The following is a 24,673-nucleotide window of genomic DNA, read 5'->3' as shown; positions in this document are numbered from 1 at the left end:
AACATGGAAAGCAGTAATGCAATAAGTAGAAATGTTGGCAACAGGAGCGTGATGATTACCTGGGGGACGGGCAAGGAGAATGGGACTGGTCCAGGGTGCTGCCAGTGCTACTCCAACTTGTGAAGGCAGATCTATCAGCAATCCTAATACTAGTGATTTTTTCATCATGTGCATATTTGACCAGACTTTTACACCATAGACCATCCTTGCCCTTTGAATTTTAATATTTCCCCCTGCAGCTCTTCAGTTATCACCACCAGGTGTTTTATCCCTCAACACTTGCATGTGCAATTTCCAGATTTACTAAGGAATCATTTTTATCAGCTTTTTCACATAAACATATTATTCAGAAAACTGTTTAGTCATTACTCCTGCAAGGGATAGCTTTTTGCTTCTACTATATTTCTAGATTAGAGTAGTTCTGTGCATTCAGTGTCATGTAGCCATGGCACCTAGTTCTGATTATGTTTCTATAAATATCCAAAAATGGGGCCTGGAGCTATATCATTATTTAAAGTACTATTCAGACTTCTTCCAGGATCTTGCACTGATAAGTGGAACTACAGGCTTTTTGTGAAAAGAGTAGGTATAGTTTTTAAGTATTTATTAGTGTTTGGTTACCTTTCCTTTAGTTTATGTGTACCGAGACAGAAGGGAAAATGTCTCCAACGGGGACACAAACATAAATAATTCATTTTGTAAGATCCTCCATTTGGGAGACGTTGCTTCATTTCCTGTACTGAGTCCAAGACAAGACAAAAAAAATCAAATACGCAGAGAGCAATAAATCAAATCAATCAGTTCCACCTTAAGGTATAGAAAAGATGAGCTGCATTTTGATTGACTATACGTTTACCATAAATGTATCATTTCATGGCCCATCAGCTCCCCAGTCTGGATGTTAAAATTCAGGATAGATGAGGTGATGTGATATAACCAACTGCAATCATGATATATCCGTGTGTCAAATTCATTATTCCCTTTCACTCTCAATGACATAAACTATTGTGTAAATGTGTATAATATCTACATTTATATACAAAAGCTGTGTGTTACCCTTACAGATGATCGGTGATATCAAGAAATATATTCAACACATCAGTTTGTCTCCTGACTCGATTCAAAATGATGAGGTGCGTATACAAACCAGCAATAACGTTTCTATGAAATTATTTGTAGGGCGATCACAGGATAGATTACTCATTGTTGGTACAGTTTTCTAATCTTACATTACATGATGTAAACCCCAACTGAGACATTTATGTTGCCAATGCACTGTGCATAACAAACTATTGCTTTCTTTTAATAAAGATACATTTTTACATTTCTTTTTTTTATTCCTTTGTTGTTATCAGCACTGCTCATTTCCTGCTTCCTCTTTTTAGCTACTATCAGAACACAATAGGGCCGATTTATTAAAGCTCTGCAAGGCTGGCGACGATACATTTTCATCAGTGAATCTGGATGATCCAACATACCTGGAATGGATTTATTAAAAGGAATTTGCTATTTGTTAGCAAATGTTTTCAATCCTGAACCAGATCCATTTCAGGGTTGTTGGATCACCCAGCTTCACTGATAAAAAGTTTTATAAATCAGGCCAAATGTAACAGTGTAACAACAAGGAGAACTTCTAGAAGAGAGTTCTAACATTATATTTGCAAGTTAAAGCTAATATGAGATATTAGTGATTGGGATTAAGTTAATTTTAATTATGCAGTAATAAACCTAGTTATATATATTCACTTCATATGCAGCTTCTTTATTGTGGATTGCTATGCTGTAAATATTACTTGACTGTTATCTTGATAGGCAACTATGGGGTCACCCTGTAATGAGTAAGTGTTGTAGGTGGTCAAACCAATTTACATACCTGTTTGTTAATTATGTCCATTTATTAAATGAATAAGCAATTAAAAATAATTTATTGATTTTTTTTTTTGCTTTATGGAATCAATAGACAAAGTAGTTTTACTGCGTATAAAGTGTGCCTTTTAAAACAATACTAAAATGTTATATATCAAACAAAGCGTTGCAAAATTATTAAAAAAAACAATATCTTGTTAATTTTTTTGTAAGTGTTGTTGTTCAACACTACAAAAACATTAAAAGTAAAAATTATGCTTAAAAAAAAAATAACAATAATAAAAAATAAAATAGTTACAATACATAATAAAGAGAAGTGATAGTAATTAGTAATTAATTAGAAATGATAGTAATAAGTTTTTTTACTAATATTATATGCAAATCAAGGGTCACACCCTTGATCTACAGTGAAATTAAATTGTAATAAATAGAATACAATAATGGATCTACTAAGTAAGTCTAAAAATAAGTCTAAGTAATCCCATATGCCTAAAATAGAGCAGTAAAAGGAATAACCTTCGTGACCATCTAGGTAAGGAGGAACAAGTAGGGAGTTCCTGGCATAGGTATGTTAAAAACACACTTTTTATTTTAAAATTGCAAATATAGTCACAAAACATACAAGTTAATAAAAATGCCAACAAATAGGTCCACTAAGGTCACCATAACATCACATATCACATATAACATATAGTAAAAGGGCAGCACGGTGGCTCAGGGGTCAGCACTCTGGTCTTTGCAGCGCTAGGTCCCAGGTTTGAATCCCAGCCAGACCACTATATGCATGGAGTTTGCAGGTTCTCCCTGTGTTTGTGTGGGTTTCCTCCGGTTTCATCCCAAAAACATGCAGTGAGGTTAATTGGCTTCCCCCTAAAATTGACCTTAGACTACTTTAATGACATATGACTATGTTAGGGACATTAGATTGTGAGCTCCTTTGAGGGACATTAAGTGACACAACTATGGACTTTGTACAGCACTGCGTAATATGATGGTGCTATATAAATACTGTATAATAGTTGATGAAATGTGAGTTTTATATCCGTTTTGTGGAATGAAATAGTAAAAGAAATATTTACAGCTGGTTATTTTGATAATATCACTGACGTGAGAGGCAGCACGGGGAATTAGGTGATTGAGATCCTTCCTTAAAACTTTGTTGACATTTTTCAAGATCTCTTATGTGCACAATCCCCCAGTGATTTATTTTCTACCACAGCATCCCTAGGACTGTACACACAATACACATATTTTCCCTACAGCAGCCAAGGCCAGAAACTAAGTTTTATTTGGATTTTCATTTTGTTTATTTGTTATAAAAAAATAAAAATAAAAGCAAATTGGTCTCCAGCTATCTTTTCTTATTGTACCTTCAGGAGTACAGAGCCTCCATATAAGCACAGCTGGCACATTGTTGTCCAGGATCATAAAGCCTTGACTCAGAATTCCCCACTGATTTCACCTGTTCACCTTTCTCATACAATACTGCCAATTTGCTGTGAACATTTTTTTTAACAAAAAGTTTAAACATACTATGCTGGTGCTGTTCTTTTTTTCTTTCTCTCCTTTTTTTCTTTTCCAAATGAGGCACAAAATGACAGCTGGAATCTGAAATCAGATGGACAGTCTAGACAAACAATTCCATTTTCTCCAGTTTTTATAAATCATACCCATTATAGCAAGTTATTAAGGGAATCGGATAGTCTAGAAACAGCAGCACACACAGTAGAGCCCAAGCAATAAACTGTCACCCATCCAATGCCAGGCTTTGCTTTGTTGGGTATTGTGGTGTATTTTTTGCATGCTGACAGTGTGATTGCTGTCGTGTTTACTGAGAACTCAAAAATACGTGGATAATTATAATGATAATCATAATTAATTTGGACTTTACAGCTCATCCATTCAAACATCCGTAATTTATCTGTCATTTTAATCACTAACATATGGTGTGTAATCTGTTTCAGGCTGTGTCTCCTCTCATGAAATATCTTGATGACAAATTAATTATTCTGAGTGAAACCTTGGTGAAAGAAAACCTGTACAGGTAAGAAAAGAACATGGTATACCTATCTAAGGTAAAAACTAAATCCTTGCCTTATTTTCCTTATGTCTCCCTCTCCAACAACATCCGTATACCTACATAACCTTACCTGACATTGTACAACTTATATTAATATTATATTGTATTACTATAGCGCCCAAATATTACGCAGCACTTTACAAAGTCCATAGTCATGTCACTAGCTTTCCCTCAATGGAGCTCACAATTTAATGCCCCTACCATATTCATATGTCAATAACACAGACTAAAGGCAATTTTGAAGGGAAGCAAATTAACCTAACTGCATGTTCTTGGTATGTGGAAGAAAACCCATGCAAACACGGTGAGAACATATAAACTACTTGCATATAGAGTCCTGGCTGAGATTCGAAACTGCAAAAGCAAGAGTGCTAGTCACTAAGTCAACCATGCTGCTTATATCTTGCCCCATAACTTCTCCACACTTAGCCCATACATTGATTACCCATATAACCTCTCTTTTGATCCCCTCACAGCCAACAACAATACAATCCATAATCCCTCAACACTGTCTCCTGCATACAGTACAATCATCCATAAATTACCCCAAAAACCTTTTCTAGCTCTAGCATATTAACCTCTGCCCATAATGAATTTCACTTCCCTCCACAAACACACGTCACCCCCATTTACCCACTTCCCACCAATCTTCTGCAGCAACCTATTTTTTTCCTTGTTGCCTCTAACAGTCTGTTACAACTTACTATGTATATGTATCACATTATTTTATATGAACATGTTTTTTGTACTAAAATCAGAAAAAAATATTAGAGTAGCAGAGAGATCTTTGAGCCATCCAGTCTTATCAATGACCTTCCCAGTTTCTACAATATTAGTGCTCATTGGAAGAAAAGAGCAGGTGGAGTTGACCAAAAGTTGACAACCACCGTGGTCCCAGGTTGATTTTTTTTAATACATATAAAGAAATAAACATGAGCTGACCTCATGCCATCTCATTGACCAGAACTTTCCATATTACTTTGATGTCCAAAAATTACTTCTCTTCCATGCATTACTCTTTCTCTAACTAAATTAGTAAATACCACAAAACAAATACAATTATAAAAAAAATGTTTTCTGTGGTCCCCCTAAAAGATAGGTCTGGTTACACTGACATGATCAGCTGGTCTCTGATTATTAAATATATTGTCTCCAATACAATCAGGATTTTATATGTTATAATGTTCTCAATATTGTTTACACAGCTGTTCTGTGCATTCTCTGTTCTCTGTTCAATACAGAAAACATTCTCAGACAAAGGAACATTCTTTAAGTGTCCTTGTACAGAGGAATGCCTTGTATTTGTAGTCTTTGGATTCCATGTTATTTGCGTTTGATGAAAAAAAATCGTTGAAAGACAGATATCAAAAACTACATTCTAACGTTTAGTTGTGCTTTAGTGAGATGGAAAGCGTCTTACATATGTTCAGATATCTTAAACTTACAAACTTGCAGAACATTTTTGTTAGAGAGTATTAGCACATTCTGATGTGTTTTGTGTTGTGTGATTATGATAGACGCAAGAAAAAGTTTTTTTTTTAGTTTTCTTTTGTTAACTGTAAAGCTATTTTGAAGTTTTACATTTTTGTGTCTTAAAATACTTTTTTTTTTCTTGATCAAAATGCTAATTACAGTACTCACAATCCAGCTCTCTGTCCTGGCACATTCCTCTACCCAACTGACAAAGCCCAAAGTTGTACTGCAGATGAAGATAATATTATAATAGATAATTATATTGGATTTTGGATTTTGACCTGAACAGTTATATGTTGACCCTCTACACTCTATGCAACTTTGTAACAAACAGAAATAATACTAAAAAAATAGTGTTTGTTTCCAAGTAAAGTTTAATATTGTGACTTCAGTTGGGGTTTAATTTACCACCTATGGGACAGTTACAAATTTTACAAAATAATGTGTAGGGGTGCAGAGAAAAAGAGATACAGAGAAGAAGTATTGGTCAGAATGCTTGATTTAAAGGGCGCATATATTGGGCTTTTCATTTTTATCATTGAATAGTGCTTAGCCCCAGCAGTAATATTCAAAGTAAAGGAGTTGTGTGTGGTCATTAAAAGCTTAGCTCCATAACAGCCTACAGCTTTGTCATGCCAGTCGCCCACTGGGTCACTTTTCGCCCACATCTCATACTGATGGTGGCCAACACTAATCCAACTTGCTTGGCAAGATTAGAAAACTCGTCCAGATTGGATGTTTCCTATATGTTCCACCTAGATATAGGTGGAGTTTGCAACATCAACTATGACTAAAGAACATCCGAACACGATCTGAACACAAAGAACAAGATTTTATATAGAGCTACTTACTAGTCCTTGATAATGTGACTGTATTGGTTTTCATATATCATGGTCAAGATCATTTATTTGTTCATTTTGCCAAAAATAAAAAATCATTGTCATGCCCTGTTTTATTTTACTACTCCATTCTTCCCATTTAGTGGAGATGAAAAGAGGATGATTTGTGTGAAGCCCAGCCTGTGTGATGATCACTCATGGCTTCTTCTATAGATACAGTGAATTGAGTATATCTACCCTATTACAGGCTATGGGTACCCATGACTGTCCTAGGGTAGATATACTCTATGACTTCTATGGGTACCCATAGAATCTTATTTAGTCTACAAATCCCTTATTGCTCTTTAAAGGCTTCCTCCTAATGTCAGTTGCTGAACCTTTCTAAATTTTCAGAAGTTAGCTGGACTTCATTCATACTGTTGCTGTTACTTGACTAGTTGTGGTAAATCAGAGTATTTAACTTGGTTTTAGTCATTTTTTGCAAGTGTCAGCAACTAAAGTATGCATTTAACATTACTGTCCAAGGACCAACATATGTTCTACCTCTGCAGAAACCAGAGTACATCATACACCAGAATTTGCCATAAAGTAGCCATTAAGGAAAAAATCTTTTAAGTGGTGACGGCTTAATGTATATTAGGCATTGTAAAATCAGCACATTATGATTTCACAATATGCTCCTTATTCATATTTACAGGGAGTATGGCATGCACTTCACAGCATATAATGATGTTATATATCTTTTTATACATGGCCATTGTTTTCTTTACAGGGTACTTGAAGCTCTCTGGTGGCTTCTGCTGAAATTTATTATTGATGCTGTGGATTCAAACAGAGGAGTTTCAGTGGAGTTCTATGGACGGTTCTATTACACATTGGAGGTAAATCTTTCAGTATTATGTACTATTAAATATTAAACAAGAATACATTTTCTGGTTATTGCTAACAGAAGACAATCAGACTTTCCTTTTCATTCTGGCACAAATATTTGTACCTCATAATACAAACACTGGAATTTAACATCCACCTCCCAAAAAATATTATCAGAAAAGCTTCAAATATTTGTCTAATTAGTTATCACATTCTCATATCTGAACAAATATCCAGAAATTCATGTTCATTCTGATTGTTTTATTACATTCCAAGCTTATTAATAAAATAGTACAAATCTTGACTTTCTACTACACTGTGCTCGCAAATACCTATATTTATAAATCTCAAAGTAAAAACTAATAAATGCAAAGTACCAAAAATAAAACTTAGTACCTTGCATAAAAGATGCATGAAAGAGGTGTAAGAAAAGCAAAAATGGCAAAAGGTGGAATATTGTGTCTAAAGTCAATTGTCTAACTTAGTAAGTGCATAATGTTTCAGCTTTCCTCCATTATCAATAATAAATTACACCTGGTCCCTTCCCTTACTTCACTAAATTGTCCTCTAACTGGTGAACGGTACTAAAACTGGACAATAACTATTATAGATCTAGTATTGCAATGGTTGTCATGTGTTATTATTGAATTGCCTGAACTTTTTAATGAATTTTTCATTTGGTGAGGTGACCAATGGGCAAACAAGGACACAGATATAAAAAAACTGAGTATAAGTTTACCCAGGAGGACTGCTATTAACAGATAAATATGGATCTCAGACCAGAACATATTGGTCATCACAGCACAGTTGGCCTCTTTACCAATCGTTTACCTAATGCAGAACTTTGACTTCCTGGAAAGAACAATCATCTTAGGCAATAGCATGGGTAATTTGGATAGGTAAAAGAGCACAGATTTATTAACACAACACACACTGGTTGTTCCTATAGTGATACTTTGAGTCAGTTAGTGTAAGGAACAGAAGCTTTAAATACACAACAACTTACTGAATTGCATTTTTAGGTAAGACAATGCCAAACCCCATACCAGTGTATCAGTTACTGACAATCTTTGGACACAATGGAATTAATATACTGCTGTGCTGGATTACCTAATTTGTGCCCATTTCCATTTTCTGGGGTATTGACAAGTGAACTCCAGGGACAAAATACAAGAAGTAAAGTTACAAGCAATCATTTTCTAGTGTTGTATAGAAACGGGCAGGCTGATTCATCGAAGAATTCCTCTTTCTTTCTGTGTGCTTACTGGGAGAGAATCTGGGAAAACTAAGAGGGGAACAAATATGTGAAAAAAACTCATTCTAAGAGCACCATCAGTATAGCTGTGATGGGAAAGTAAAGTGAATGGATAGCTAAGCTTTATCTTCTATAAATCTAATTAGACCTTGTATTAGAAGAGGTTTATCCAATCAATTACTTCCAGCCAGGAAAATGGCCCGTTTCAGCTATTGTGTATATAATGGCCTCTCACCTGCTGTGAAGCTGTAGAAAACATGATTGAGCAATGTAATACTGATGTTGTGTTGCTGTAACCCAGATGGTCAACATACTTTTTAAATGCTGCTTCTTCACTGCCTTGTCTTCAGGCATATTGCAAACAAATAATAAATCCTAATTAGTGTAACTGGAAAAATTCTCAGATAGCGAGCTGTCATGACTGCTGCCACTAAGAAATCTGTTTAGGAGTTACATTTGCATAACTGTTGCACATAAATCCTCATTTATGTGTCATGTTTTAAAATTACTAGCATAGGTGGTAATATGACGAGGGTTAGAACTTCTATATCTTCTAAAGGGAACTGCTGGAGGAAGCAACTCTTCGATACATAACTTTGGTAACTCAGTATACCATAGTACAATATCTACTACTACTCTCAAACCTCTTGTTTATAAACTGCCATACATAGAGGTCGTTACTACTCTGCTGGATTCCACAACAGCCACTGGAAAAGGAACTTCATTTCACCTACAATAAATCCAAGAAACCTAATTTCTTAATGCCATTTCCAGGCTTATTACGCTCCAGTGTAAAGTCCTGTCTTCTGCTGAAATTATAATTTGCAGGAATTTTTTTTGCAAACTCCAATTTTTTCTGCACACTCAATGCAGAAACCATGCATGGGAAGATCTTATTTATTTCCAAGCTAATGGTCTACCAGTGTCATCAAGCCCTTTCTGTAACCTCTGTAGTTGTAAGATGTGGCCACTGATGACATCCTCAAAAGAAAAGTATGATTTTCCACAAAAAAATAATGCAGCTGTTTCAGTGAGCATGAGTAAAGAAACCTAAGCTTAAGAAGGTTGCAAAATCCTAGAGACCAGCTTCAAAATGAATCTTCCAAGAAAGAATTAGAAGGAAATTTATTATGGTCTCCTGGAAAATGTGAAATACCTGGCTATATGCTGTCAGCTGAAAACATAAGCACAGTGGTAAGTATAGACCAAGACACAGAAAGTTTCTTTGAAAGCACTTATAATATACTCTGGCCATGGGGAGGTGAAACAGCCAAAATATGGAATAGCATAAGGAGGGTAGATCAACAGCGTCAAAAGCTCCATGTAATTAATATTCGTGTCTGAATTGTTGTTCCAAAAAGAAAACAAACAAACAATCTGTATGACGCTAATCAGCTTCTCTTCAGTATAGTTTCTTATAAGCAGCTAAGTGTGATTTCCTATAATTTGCCACGTTACCGCTTTGTCTCATGTTACAGTCGAGGAGTCTGGGTACTTGTCGGAAATGTATAATAAACTGACAGCACTTTACAGTCCTTCTTACTAATGAGTGCTCTCTTTCTGACAGGCTCTTGTAGACTTTTTCCACGCAGAAGGACAGGGGTTACCACTGGACACCCTGCGGAATGGAGATTATCGGGTGATTGACTCTAATTACTATCTTCGGGTTTCTTAGTCAGGGCTGGGGAGGCATTTGCACTTTTTACTAAAAAGAAGCTTCACTTAAATCTTTCCTGTTATACAGACAAGAACTTTTATTTTTAAATCAGAGCTATATTACTAAAGCTGTGATTATATTGGAATATCTTTTAAAAGACCTTTGAAAAGAAAAGAACATATTTAGGCTCTGCTGGAGAAGTCGTAATATTTCTGGGCTACTGTCAAAAAGGAACAAAAATGTATTCATGTCCCCTGTAGCTACCAATCATGTTTCCTTTTTATTTGCCCACAGCTGCCAGGAGAATGAAAGCTTTGCCCTATTCAAGCTCCAAGTCTTTGCTATGTTTTTTTGCGGATTTGACCCCAAAAACACTTTTATCAGGATATCATTATTAGTTTTGTTGTAAAAATCATAATTAGAAGTTATAAGACACCGGGGATCAGATATGGACTGTTTAACAAATACTTAACAAATCACAAATGAGCTTTAAAACAAACCAACCATAACCTCTCTAGCTGCTTTTATTGTGGTATTATCCACTCTCAAAGATCACCAAAAATCACAAAAAAGACTCCAACAAAGTTGTGTTTCAGATGGCTTTTTACATTAGAGGACTAGCAGCCCTGCCAAGTTTCTGTTCTCATAAGAAAACACAACGCCTGGCTGGACACCTTAAAATGAATTTATCCACAATGCTTATACAGAGGTGAATGAAGGCTTGTTTGTAAATTATTTAGCTTTGTTTTCACAATAAATAAATACTTTCGTGTGCATTATCTGGGCACAGGATTTAATTTAAGATATTTTTTAAGTAATTTTTTAATGTTTCCATGGGGCCATTTACCTTCACATCCTGCACAAACAAAAAAGGTGGGAAGAAACAAGTTAGAATGCTATCACTGGAATAAGTATCAACTTTTAGAGATTTATTGTTATTCCTGTTCCAGTGTCAACTTAGAATCTAGAATTTCTTTTAGTTCAGTTGAATGTGGTAGCAGAATGAATAGATGGCCGGATCAAGCCAGAAGGGAAGTAGTCAGCAATTAACAAGCCAAAACTCACCACTCTATCCAAAACTATAACCAAATGCTTTCAGATAAATTAAATTTGTGTCAATATAGAAAATGTAAAAGGGTTCACAAAATTTTATTTTACACTTAATAAAATGTTATGTATTCAGCTGGTAACATGTATATTCATGGATTGCATTGTTCAGTCCTGTGATAATAATGGATATGCTGTTTATTTCTTAGTTTTTGGAAGAAGAATTGCGTTTAAATAAATGTTCAACAAGTGAACTCATTGAAAAATATTACATGGACAACATAAAGGATCAGGTAATTGTGCTGGAAATATTTGTTATATATACTGTACATGTATTTATGTTTGTATAAACCAACCCTAATCACAACCAAATGATATACCATAGATCCAGAGACATGACCACTAGGTTTCTGTGAAGCTCTTTAGTAAAATCAGATTGTGGTGGTATGGCTAAGCATATTAGGATTCTAGCAGCAGCTCCATTCCGGATGCTTTGCTGGTATTTTTATCCGTAGCAAGATGAGACTACATTCTGAATCCCAGTGCCAGTCTTACTGCCATTCATACCCATTATTAATTATTTGGGCCATCTGACCACATGTTTTCAATAAGACTTGCACATGTGTATTTGGTATATGCCTATTTATAATCATTTTTTTTAAATATCATTCATTGCCATACAATACAATCTCAGTAGCTAAGAGATTCACTCACCAGTGTAGCCCTAGCCTAATGCCGATAGCAATGTAAAAAATGGCTACAGCAACCAAATACAATTCATATTTCATTACTCTGAATTCCTATTGACTGAATAGATTCACAATGATTGTTTACTTCTTGTATGATATAGAGATTGTCATGTTTATACAAGGGAGGCTTTACAATTATCATGAGTAATATATGGGAAATGCACATATAATTTTTTAGGAGGTTTGTTGTGAAAATCAATGGTGTGGAGACAGGGTCTCTTTAGGGCACCAGCCTGGAATTTCTCACATATAATCTGACCATCTGTTTGAAAACACTTAAAAGATATTTTTTTACTTAACAAACAATTACAACGCAGGTTATCTGATCATGTCAGCTCTGTCTGGTCAATATTTGGCCTCATATCCCAGGATTATGTATTACAGCTGTGTTCTGCTCAGCTTACCAAGGCTTTGCATCACTTGTATCATGCAGCAGTCTGATTTCAGCAATTGGTAACTTTCTACCTGGTTCTCGTATTTTAACGGTCATATGGGACAATGTTATGTCTTTCCAGAGGTCAGCAGAGCACAGTAAATATGGAAGGATTAGTGTGAAGTGCTATTATGAGACCTCAGAGCAGAAACTCTATGTGGAAGTGCTTCACGCTGCAGATCTTATCGCACTTGATGCAAACGGTGAGTTTTAAGTACCTTAAAGTGTAACTTCTATCTTCTGGGAAGTAGACAGTTAAAGCACACCTAAAGCAGGCTTTATGAGACCTGGAGCCCCGTTTGTTTCTGTTTCCTCCCCTCACACAAAACTCCTGTTTTGGTAAAAGGAATACATACTTCTACATGCTTTGTACTGTTCTTGCAACAACCAAGTGCTGGTATATGCTTAAAGACCATTGCTTAGAGGATTGAAGACTTTATGTTGACATATGAGTTGATGTCATCTGTAATGGATTATCTAATATAATAGCCTTCTCCATGTCCTCTAGGCCTTACACCAGCCAAATCTCTGTTTTGACAAATCTCTATTTTGTATATTCAAAGTTCACCCTCTGTTTTGTAGGTCTCAGTGACCCATTTGTCATCATTGAGCTCTGTCCCCATCACATCTTCCCTCTGGTGAAAGGTCAGCGGACTCAAGTTAAAGCCAAAACTTTACACCCAGTCTACGATGAGTTATTTCATTTGTGAGTAGATGATTAACTTTTGTATTACTATGTAATAACAATGTATTAGTATATTAAATTTGAAAATGGTCTGAAAGCTTATAGTGTGCAGCCAATTTTATTCATGGCTTGTGATCATGGGAATCTTAGATATTAACCCTATTAGTATACCAAGCCCAGAATATTAGGTTAATTGAGCCAAATAGATAAATGTATGGAAAGGGTGTCCTCAGCAACAGTGGGATTTACAATATTTGCAACATTACATGAATATTTACAATATTTGGGTTAATATTTTATAAACCCTAGAGATAAAATTCCTTTTGTAGCCACAGTCCCTTAAGATATGTTCAGCATCCTAAATCAGACTATAATCTGTTCAGCCGAATAAGCATTCCTTTAGATTGCCATTTAAGAATTCTGGTTCTATGGTGGCTACATTCACCTGTAGGGGGCACTCTTGGGACTCAAAATCAAGGCTTTTGAGAGTGGGATGGGAGAGGGAACATTGATTGGATGAGAGTTAAAGTTTTAGTATTGGTGTACAGGAGAAACGTATTTTGATTGTAATAAATCTAATTTTTTATAATTTTTTTTATTTAAGAGATATATTACTAATCTAATGGTATTTGTCCTTGGGCATTTTCTTCGAATGTTGTGTTTAAAAAGCAACTTAAAAGCAATTTTATGCACGTGACAAGAAAAGAATGTTTGACCTTGCTTTGCCATCAATTCGTGATGCACCTTAATAGAAACACAGCACAAAGCAGGTCAGACACAGCCAATAAATGTTCACTGCTCAATTAAAGGCAATGGAATTCTGCTGAGCTGTGTATGACTTGCATTACGAACACAAGCTGAACGTAGAAAAACAACATCTATGGACAGTTACCTTAATGATAGCTATTTGCCTGGGCTTGCCCTTTTAAAAGAAAACGTGTAAGAATAGAAAAATCGGAACTATCATGCTATCATCACCCTAATCCTGGCTTTACTACCCAGTGATGTCCAGACTAGGAACCAATATATTAGATGGCCCAACACTTCACTGACTGCATACTTGCTCCAGGTCATCATGCTCTTTGAAATGTCACCAATGGCAGCTGCCATATATCTGTCCTGACAGATTTCCTTTAAATTGTTTGAAGAATAATTACTTATATAGTCCATCAGATTATATCATCCTCCAATAATTCTCTGAAATAATGAATGTAATATAATTGTTTACTATGGATAACAAGAGCAGCTTTTTATCGGGGCCCTGGAAAATAAAGCTGGGTGCAGTCTCTTGCTATTCTTTGTACTTAATACTGAGTATAGGATATAATACTGTACCTTCTAAAATTATTCTTCACAGTTCAGTGTCATCAGAGCAGTGCCGAAGAAAAGCTGCCTGCATCGTCTTTACAGTCATGGATCACGACTGGCTGTCCACAAATGACTTTGCTGGTGAGGCCGTCCTTCCTATGAATGTCATCTATGGACTCAACCGACCACATATCACTGGTGGTGTGAAAAACGTCCAGCCAACTGTACTGAAGTTAACAAGACCTAAAACAAATGGTAAGCATATTATATTTTATATATATATATCTTATATGAAGATATTTTGATTGGCCTATTGTAATGAATTTAATAACCTAAAGGATAGCAATATTGTTCACAGTACAATAAGAGCCCCTGCAGGTGGAAATGGCAAGAAGTCTTGAAGGCTGGGCACTTATCTTGCTGTAGGTCCAGGCAATATCAAATTTGTTGATGGTAGCAGTCCTCTGTAACATTTTAACAATGTGAAATGCCTGTAGCCACACAAAAAGTTGTGTATTTTAATATATATGCAGGTTTATACTCCTTATATACATAGAGCTTCTCTCCGATGGATTGAATGCTCTGGGTGAATTTTACCACAATGTCAATCTAGCAAATCTTTGAATATGGAGCAGGTACTTCAATGATTGCATACACTTACCTGATTTGTTCCCATTTTAAAGCTTTGGATATAAAAAATATCCTTCTCACAGCACCAATTATTTATTTAGAAACAGGTATTTTAAATCCCTAACTTTTTACCTGAAATCGTAGTTACGTGGCAAACTACATCCCAGTTCCTCTGTCTTCTAATCTGTAGAGAGGGGTGGTACTTCTTGCAGCACCCATGTTACTCCTTGGTAATGTGTATGCTGCACACTAGATTTCAAAATGGGTCTCCTAATCTCACAATGCCGTGTCAGGTTATCACAGTGTAAGTAATGGTAACAACATTGGTTAGCTGCACGGGGAGAACCCTGCAATGGTTGGCCTCCATTACCAGAAAAGCCACAGAGGATGTTCACTGGACAGCAGATTTGGGTAAAGAAAACTACAGAACTACTATGTTTTCCCTTAAGTTCAGCTCTACATACTACATTGATAATTTAGGAAAGCAGATTTGCTGGTAGTTTTACAGCAGAACTAAACCCAATCATTGGGAAATTGTGAGCAGGCAAGTCTAGGATGATTGGGATGCATACTATGCGACGATAACAAACTGGTCACGAGAGTTACCCTTCCCCCCACCACCTCACCCCATTTTCCCACTTGACCCTTACCCTTTCCATTTTTTGTTAAGCATTACCTCTACCTAATGGTAGTTTTTTTATAGGTTGTCCCCTGGTAGGGATGTCTTGCCTGACAAGTGTTTGCTAGTTATAATATTCTTGACCCTATGTTACAGGTTGCCTTCTTTCTTTTTTATGTGATGGACATTTACTGTCATCAAACTGTTGGAGATATATGGACCTTGATGTTATAATGATGTTTGCCTTGATATACCCCCACCACCACCACCACTGTATCTCCACACAACTGTCATCTGGCATACATTTTATGTTATGTGTTAACCTCCTTGGTGGTATTCCTGAGTTTGGCTCTGGGTTAGTTTTCAGTACCAAAAGCGGTAACCCAGAGCCACACTTGGGGTGGAATTGCAAGGGAGTTTTAAAGCTTACCTGGTCCCCACGTGCCAACGGCATCCTCCAGCAATGCCTGGCATCTGCTTCCCCTTGCGATGCCCTTCTGGCATTTGTGTAGCCTGGCGATGCCCATCCGTAATCTGCGTCTCTGTCGTGTGAACTTTGGGGACACAGATGCCGACCGGACCAGGCCGTGCGAGCGTGCAGCTGGGAGACAGGACTATGCAGCTGGGAGGCGGGACCAGGTGGGAAATAAAAATAACAACTTTTTTTTTAAATGTACCACTTTGACATTTAAAAATACTTAATATTCAGACCGCCTGGAAGTTAACTACCCCTACCTTTTATTGTTCATTTTATATAAAAATCCAATAAAAAAAACTGTGAGCAGGCGATGTCCCTTTTGCAATATAATCAACTTACCTGCCTGATCCCAATTTTTGTATTTACCCTGACTGCTCCTTGCTCAGCCCCCTGTCATCTTTACCAGGTCCTCTTCCAGGTTCTGGATTTCTGCAACTCCCACACATGCACAGCTCTATGTACAATGATCACAAAAAGATCACAAAGAGGAAAGTAATGTATTTTATTACAGAAGGGACATCTTCCACCTTCTTCTGCAATAATGAACCTGCCAGCTCACAGATTGCTCTTGTATTAGCTTTAAGTGAGTAGGGATAACACTTTAACATGGCTAAACTAGGCTTAGCTAGGGCTACACAGGCGATTATATCGGCTTAATCTTGCTGCTAAAATCTCATGAAATCAATCTCTTGCTAACTTTTTGCTTCTAATGTGAGCTGCTACCCACTACACAAGTCATTCCCCTAATTGTACAATGTATTAGTATTACCTATTATAAGTTTCCCTTCTTCTCCATAGACTTGAGTAGGGGATTTATCACGGGAGAGATTCTCCATGTAGGCTTCACAAACATAATATCAGGTTATGGTAGCCCTTTTGTTTTTTCTATTTTTTTCCATGTATAAAATGAAGTGTGTAAAGTAAAGGTGGGGGATAAAGAAAGCAGAGTATGTGCTGCTGGGGATATTGGTTAAATTGATCTCTTTATAGACACAGCACGGGTTCACTTAAGTTGTGATATATAATTATTATGAGCTTTGTTTTTCTTGCTCAGTGAAGTCAATCTTGAAGATGTTGGATGGAAGACTGGACAAAGAAGCACAAGATTTTGTGAAAAAACTTCGAGAACTGGAGAAGTATATGGAAGATGACTAAAAATAATATTTATACTGTGAAAACCACGCCGATGTACATATTGTTCCCCTCAGCTGCCAGGGGAGGCAGCACAGTTTTGCTGTATTGTGCTAATGCCCCCTTTGGAAGGGGAAGACATAAAGCTTGAGTTTGATATAATTCTATTTGTTACCTGTTGGTAAGTTTTTGGTCTATTTATGAGAACTAAAGTTTTACATATTAAGTGTTGGATGAATATTGTATTAATCAGTGTATTATGGAATTCATTTCTGTTACACCAGCTGAGTGTAAAGGACTTTTTTTTTTAAGTCTATTCGATGGAAATTCTGGAATACAGTGATACCTAGAATATGATGACACCATGTCGCCTGTGAACCTGACACTACATGGCTTTACTGCCATCTGCTGGTCACTACGGATCATTTACACAAAGCTGAACGTATGTGTAATAGAAACATTTGGGAAGAGATAACAGATTTTTAGAGAGATACTGACTGACACAATGACCAATATACTCACCTTAATTACAATTGTAATACTTTTGAAAAATGTTACCGAAGATTTTCCAAAAGTTCAATTCCTACATGATAAGGGCAGCTAAGAAAAATATTACAGGACTAATGATTTTTTACCTGAAAATGTCATAACTTTGAGTTCTGCTATTTTCAGTGCTTGTCAAGGAGAGGTTCTGGTGTCAGCTGGAGTCTATAGCACGCAGAATGCCAAATAATTAGCCAGTATGGTGTTTCAGGCTCAGCCACACTTCCTTTGTAATCACATATTTTATTACTAACAAATCCAGTCCAGCATATTCTGCACATATGACTACAGGATACAACCTTGTGTGGAAGAAAGGGAGCTTGGCAACCTGTGAAGTGCACAGTAGGATGCTGTATGACATTCACTGACCCTTATAAATACCGGTAGACATCATTAAGTGTCAGTTTCAGATTATGAATGAGGCTGCAGGGGAACGTTCACATGGAGGAGTCCTTTCCTATCATAATCCCTTATAAATACCAGACTACTTGGACTACTGCCATCCATACATGGACCATGAAACATTTTTCCCATATGTATTTATTGGTATTTATATACAGACAGAGAAAGATGTTCCATTGCCCAAGTAGCAGGAAAGGAACTTTGGAACAAAAAAAAATCCTGAGGGGATAAAGAGCAAGTTTAGCTCATCCCTTGGCTACCCCGGGGTCTTGCGTCGCTCCTATTGCATCCGACCTCTGGGCTGTGGATGGGACCTTGGCAGATCCTGCATTGTAGATTATGATGTCAGTTTCAGATTATGGATGAGGCTGCGGAGGAATGGTCACATGGAAGAGGAGTCTTGCAGAAAAGCAGGCAAAAATGTAAGTAATCTCTTTCCTGAACTCCTTCCTAGAGCTAAGCAAGCACTTAACCTATGCAGTAAAGGGTAACCCCACTGTCGGATGAGTTTATTAATCATAAGACCTTAAAACTTTAGGATAAAAAGAAATAAAGACATTTCTGCTCCTCAAGGAAAGGTGATTTGGGGTAGGGAAAGTGATGGGCTTTATAGCACAATCACTGCCACATGTTAGGAAATGTTCCAGAATATTTCATAGCTGTCATAAAATGCTACCATAGTAATGTTTGTAGGGGAATAGATATAAATGAGGATCTTAAATCGTGTTTCTTTGGTCCTAAGCCATGTGTATGGAGGCCCGGGAATCTCAAGCATAGAGTTCTTTTTATATAGCATAAGTAAATGAAAAGTAATATTTAACTTTTTAGAATAACCCTGTAATAAGAACTTCCCCCATCATCACTCACTCCATATCTCACCATCCTTTAGGTTGTGCTGAATTTTATACCCTGAACTGTGGCAGGCAGTAGGCAAATCACAGCTAATGTGTGCTGGATTATGGAGTTCCTGAAATCTGCAGAAACAGGAATTTCAGGGATCTGTGAGGGGTCTTTCAGACGATTACTGAGCATTTTACACGTTCACTTTCAAGATTAAGGGAAAAATGCCAATTTATGTATTTATTAGGTGAAAACCTTATTACCATAATCAGCAGAATTTACATGGCCACCTCCATTGGGTGCAAACATTTTAAACGCCTAATATTTTTTATTTTCCCACAAGATCCATATCTATGCTTACTCCAGATTATCCATGGAATAGAGTCTGTATTTTTTGTTTGCTGACTGCTTGAAAAAAAGATTAAGTGGCTTGTATAGTTTATTTAGTGTTTTTAATAGTTTTAATGTAAGTTTTTATTTCTTATAATTGAGCTTTTATGAATCTTGAGCTGTTAATGTAGTGTCCAGTTTTTTGCTCTGTGGCACAAATGAGCTCTTTTGAGAACTGTAACTCTATAATCACACTTGTGATGTTATTCTCTGTCCTTAATTTATACACTGCGCTCTACGAGATCTAGTACATTGAACATCCGTGCTAGAAGACAATGTCGCCCTCCCTTGAATGAACTGTCACACCCTGACCCTTTCTAGGTATCTGGGTCTTGCTGTAAGGTGAATGTAGAAGATGTCTTATATGATGTTTCCAGAGATCTGTATGAAAGCATTTTACATGTTGGATTCAAATGTTTTATATTTGTATTTTACATTGAATAAATAAAATGTGAAATTACCATGAACTGTCTTTCTTGGAAGCAATGTTCTGTCTTGCTTGTGTTGTCTGGTTGATCGTGTGTTATGTCCAGTTTCCCAGGGGCATCAGACTGTCAGGTTACATGTACCTCCAATAGAGATATCAGTGCTGTGTAAATATTCTTCTCCTTCATCCTATTCCACAAATTAAATTTGAAGCAAATCTGTGCTATGTCAACTAAGTATACAAAGAAACACAAAGCTGAGGTTATTTCCACTTTCTGTAAAAGCTCAGCTGATATCCCCCCACCCCACCTACCAAGCTTTATTTTTGGTAAGTTCCATTAAAAAAAAACCTTTGGCCAGGTCAGACTACTACCCTGGATCTACAATATTTACAATATTTTAGGATATTTCAATAAAAAAATCTTTATTCAAACCAGAGCTGTGCAGCTGGAGTTGGCACATTTGACTACAGGTACACAATAATTGCCTGCAACTTCATCTCCACAGCCCCAATTCAAACCATGCCTACAGATAGAGCTGATGAACTTCATCAGAGGATACATTATAGTGACATTGTGTATTCTTACTCATAATCATAATGAATGAAAACTCATATTTGCCATATGAATGACAATAGAAAATGATATAAAATGAGGAACAAATGGTTTAAACTTGGTCACTCCATTATAAGCATTGTGTGTATTTTTAATGACGATCAGACTGTCCAGAAATGGGCAGCCCAGGAAAATTAGTCCAAGGATTTTCTGTTGATAAAATCTTTGATGAGTCTTTGAAAACCTGGGAATGAAGATCAAACATTATCCTGTTTAAAAAGTAAATACTTTCCTGGGGTGTACATACTTTTACACATGCAGATGTACTCAGCCTGATAGACCTTGGGTATATGGTACCTATGGTGGTACGGTATACAGTGTGTGGTTATACTATGGATAGATAAAGGGAAGGCAGTGTCATACACTTACCATTCATATAAGAGAATTTGTTTTTAACACGTACAATCTCCACTGCTTCCACCTCAATGCCAGGAGAGTTTACCAGTGGATTTCCCTCCAATCTTTATGAACATACATGCAACCAAGGCTTACTCCTGACTAGGGATTCTCACCCCTAACCCCCCACATGACTGTAAAAGTAATGCTCTGGCACCCAGTAAAGTTGCATGTTCTTTTAGTATTTAATCTTGCTTCAGTGGAGGAACAGAGCGAGGGAAGACAATACAAAGGATCTGCACACATTTCCATGGCCTGTCTACATGTAAGAACCATAAAGGTCTACTACAAATCCCTAATCCCCTGACAACTAAAGCTGCAAATTGCAAAACTGAAATGATATTATCCTGGTTGAATAGTAAATGGATGCTATTAGGATAACTCACTCATCTTACCCTCTCAGAGCTCAGTATTGTTCAGTAGTCACACTTTGTAAAGGAACCCTACCAAGTCTTTGTAAGAAAAGTAAAAAAAGAACAAAATACAATAATAGAATCAGCAACTATTGCTACTTTTTATATAATAATGTGCAAGTCCTGGGTTCCCACTCCATTGTCAGTAATAAATGGACAAGTCCATGCCTATTGTTTTCCTCAGCAAGTCAATATGTGTTATGTGTGACTCCTATATAACAGAACGGCTGCAGACTTTTATGTTTTTTTATAAATAAATGAGTGCTATGTCCCTTAAGAAGGGCACTGAGCGGGAAGATTTTAAAAATATTTGTGTAAAGCAGGCTAACTGAAGATAAAAAAAATGTATCCACTGCAATTCCTCTTTTACTGCTCCATCAGTTCAAACCACATCAGCAGAAGGGATACAAACAATGGCAATTATACAAAACGCAGGCTTCTATTCACCCGGCTGTTCATCATGCAGACATGAATGGTATGAATATCAGCAGTAGATTCACCTATGTTCATGCTGGAGTGCTCTCTGCCACCTACCAACAACAGTGTAGCTGCAGATGATGCCACATTGACATCAGACGTTTGTCATGCACCTCTCAATCATACCCACCTGTTCTCACAGAAAGCTGATGTCCAATGTGGGTATTAGTGTTGGCACTCTCATTATTATCTCCTCAACATCCAGAAACCAAAATACATAAATATACAAAAGAGATTTTTACCATTCGTTAAATTCTGCATTTAGATTATCATTTAAAATTCTTTTATGGACAACTTGACTTTAAAAGTAAAATGTAGGTATGTTTTGCTCCCTACACATACTTAAAAAATGTAAATGTCATTCCCTATCAACGCTGTGCCATTTTGTAGATATATTTAGTCTGCCCGCTGCTACCTTAGCTCTTTTACTGCAATGTAAACAATTCGGTGCTGCACTACTACGCATGCATTAACATGTAATAATAGCTGGGTAGACTTTTGAGCTAAAAGTAGACCAGCTCAGTGGTTTACACAGGAGGAGAGCCATTTACATCTTAGATATAAGGTGGGGGTAATGGATATCTGTAACTTACAAGTGCAGTTATATTATAAGCATAGCTTATACAAGTCAATTGTCCTTCACTGCCACATCTTTAATATATAGGGTAGCCAATGTCTGGCACATTTAAGATCATACCTGCTGTGTTAAAAGCTTTCTTTTTCTGTAAGAACAAAATGTGAAAAGCATTTTTTAGTCAGTCTTCTACCCTACAATAGCCATATCATATTCTTTGTTTGATTACCAGCAACTCCACTTGTTCGTGTTGCAGTGCTCGATGTACAGGAGATAGTAGCACTTTAAGAATCTGTTACCGCCTATTTTTCTGCTAGAGCTGCTTCTCTCCCCATACAAATCATCTGTAATGTAAAAATCAGTTGGAAGCAGGTAGATGCAGCTTAGAAGGAGGTTAAGTGCAGGTCAGGTAATTGTGGCTGACCAAATACAAGCAGAATACACTTGTCCTTCAGTACAAGCAAAAAGTTTGTGGATGCCTGCAGGCCCTTCGATCAAGTGTTTTAGCCATGCACAAGTGAAGTCATCATCAGCGACTATTTCTGGAGGTTCACTATCAATTCAAACCTCTTCAACATTTGGATAATCGGATCCACCCAAGCCCTCCCCAACCAGTCCCTGAAGAGGACATGTCCAAGTTGCCCACTCCTAGGATACCCGAGAGACACGATACTGGAGCCAGTACATTGGTGAAAACCCAAGGTAAAGGACAAGCTGGGAAGAAGCTAGAAATAAAGGTGCAGAGGACTTTTAGTCAAGCACAGAAAAGTATTACCGACCTGGACAAATGGTTCCATATATGTAAACATCTCTGATGTCCACCAAGACCAAATAGTCTCCCGGGTGAAGGGAAGTGATGACAAATCCCAAAGATTAATCCAGAATGTTTGGACTTCAATGTTACCATTCAGAGCTATGAGCAGATATATTCAGAGTAATGGAGCAAATATTAACCTTGGCTTGGAAACAGTGAACAGGTTGAAGTAGAAGCCATGAAAGTGTTCTGGAGCAGGAACTGGAGTGATAAGCTCTTGATCAAGGAGTTCATATACATGCTACAAATATATATTCCTATAAAAAAATATTTACTGACAGGTGCAGGGAAGTGAAAACAGCACATGGCCCACAATTTGTAAAACACTGCAATCAGATATCTACAACTTATTTTGTAAATATCTTTACAAACACCAAAATGTTGTTTGAACTTTCTCAAGTCAATGGACACCCTAAGCATATCCATGCTCCCTTGGTAAAAGAAAATGTTACAACAAATCCTATTGAAATTATCCAATATATTTAATTTTATACAGGAAGTAGCAAAAACTATACAAAACATACAAGCTGTATGAGAAAAGACTCCTTGTGAAGCCGCAAACCTGACCATTCACTTATTTGAAGCATTCTCATTGTTCAGTCTCTCAGTCTCTTTTTCACTCCTTTCCAAACCACAGGCTTACTAGCTGCTGCTTCTTCCACTTCATCATCTTCAGTTTCCTCATCAGACTCATCATCGTCATCATCTGCCTCCTCACTGATGTCATCTTCCTCATCGGTCTCTTCCTCGTCATCCTTCTTCATCCTGTGAACAGGAAAATAATTGTGGTCTACAGTTATAGACAATTCACTGTCTGCATTCAAACATAACTTCCCAAAGTACATAACTCTGAATTCTGGAACAAAGGCTCGACTCCATTTAATTTGATTATGAATGGTAATCAATCAATCAGTAGCTCCAAGCACACTAGCAAATGAAAACCTGTGGGGAGTCCTAGAATCCCCCTTCTAATATCAGCAGGTTGCCTCAGCATAGTAGCAAAGTAATACCAACAGCATCATAATAAACACAGAGGAGGCAATAAGCTCCATGTTTGGAATCCCCCACCAGTGAGTCCTAAAACTCTTCTGTGTGCAGAGACCACTCTCCCTGATTCAGATGCTACAAGCTGAGAAAATCTGCCTAAGCCCGGGATGTACCTAGGATGTAAAATGACCTGGCTGAACATGATGGTCCACCTAGGCAGGATTCTCTTTGTTCTTGTTTCTATCCAATCTTTCTGGAGGCAGCAGTATGAAAATATATAATATTATTATCATTGGCTGCAGCGAAGGTTACATAATTATTACATTATTAGGAACTATCCTCATTGGATTCTGATCACTTGGAGAAGATTAATCACAGAGAATGGACACGGACATGAGCAGCATCAGGAAAGATAAGATAGGCAATGACATTACCTTCCAGGGCAGACTCTGTTGGGGTTGCAAAATTCACGTCCAGACTCAACATCAAAGGGGTCTGAAAGACAGAACTCACAGTAATCCATAAACTGTCCATGTTAAGATTAGGCCGTGGCAATAACAATGTGCATGAAAACATGTCATTGACCGGCTTATACAAAAAAAGCAAAATGTAAAAGGGAATAAGTTGGTTCAGTATCACAAAACGTATAAAAGTTAACCTGTGATTTGGTGATGTCA

General features: G+C 37.0%; 2 protein-coding genes across 3 annotated transcripts in view; one reads left to right on the top strand and one right to left on the bottom strand.

Moving 5' to 3' along the window:
* Positions 1-19,756, top strand: part of BAIAP3 (BAI1 associated protein 3) — a 167,329-nt gene extending 147,573 nt beyond the window's left edge. For both annotated transcript variants that reach the window (XM_072417725.1, XM_072417726.1), the window contains exons 26-34: positions 1,065-1,133; positions 3,831-3,910; positions 7,031-7,139; positions 9,951-10,022; positions 11,297-11,380; positions 12,352-12,472; positions 12,852-12,975; positions 14,312-14,517; positions 17,044-19,756. In XM_072417725.1, coding sequence (XP_072273826.1) covers positions 1,065-1,133; positions 3,831-3,910; positions 7,031-7,139; positions 9,951-10,022; positions 11,297-11,380; positions 12,352-12,472; positions 12,852-12,975; positions 14,312-14,517; positions 17,044-17,144 — 966 coding nt within the window. In that variant the 3' untranslated portion in view covers positions 17,145-19,756. The remainder of the gene's footprint in view (positions 1-1,064; positions 1,134-3,830; positions 3,911-7,030; positions 7,140-9,950; positions 10,023-11,296; positions 11,381-12,351; positions 12,473-12,851; positions 12,976-14,311; positions 14,518-17,043) is intronic.
* A 3,711-nt stretch (positions 19,757-23,467) lies between these two features.
* TSR3 (TSR3 ribosome maturation factor) overlaps positions 23,468-24,673 on the bottom strand; it is a 7,404-nt gene continuing 6,198 nt past the window's right edge. The window contains exons 4-5 of the mRNA XM_072417727.1: positions 24,431-24,491; positions 23,468-23,774 (exon numbers count right to left, since the gene is read on the bottom strand). Of these exons, the coding sequence (XP_072273828.1) occupies positions 23,606-23,774; positions 24,431-24,491 (230 nt within the window). The 3' untranslated portion in view covers positions 23,468-23,605. The remainder of the gene's footprint in view (positions 23,775-24,430; positions 24,492-24,673) is intronic.

Source organism: Pyxicephalus adspersus, chromosome 7 (genome assembly GCF_032062135.1).
Source record: "Pyxicephalus adspersus chromosome 7, UCB_Pads_2.0, whole genome shotgun sequence".
Lineage (NCBI taxonomy): Eukaryota > Metazoa > Chordata > Amphibia > Anura > Pyxicephalidae > Pyxicephalus > Pyxicephalus adspersus.
Note: the sequence above shows the minus strand (reverse complement) of the source record. Positions and strands in the feature narration are given on the sequence as shown.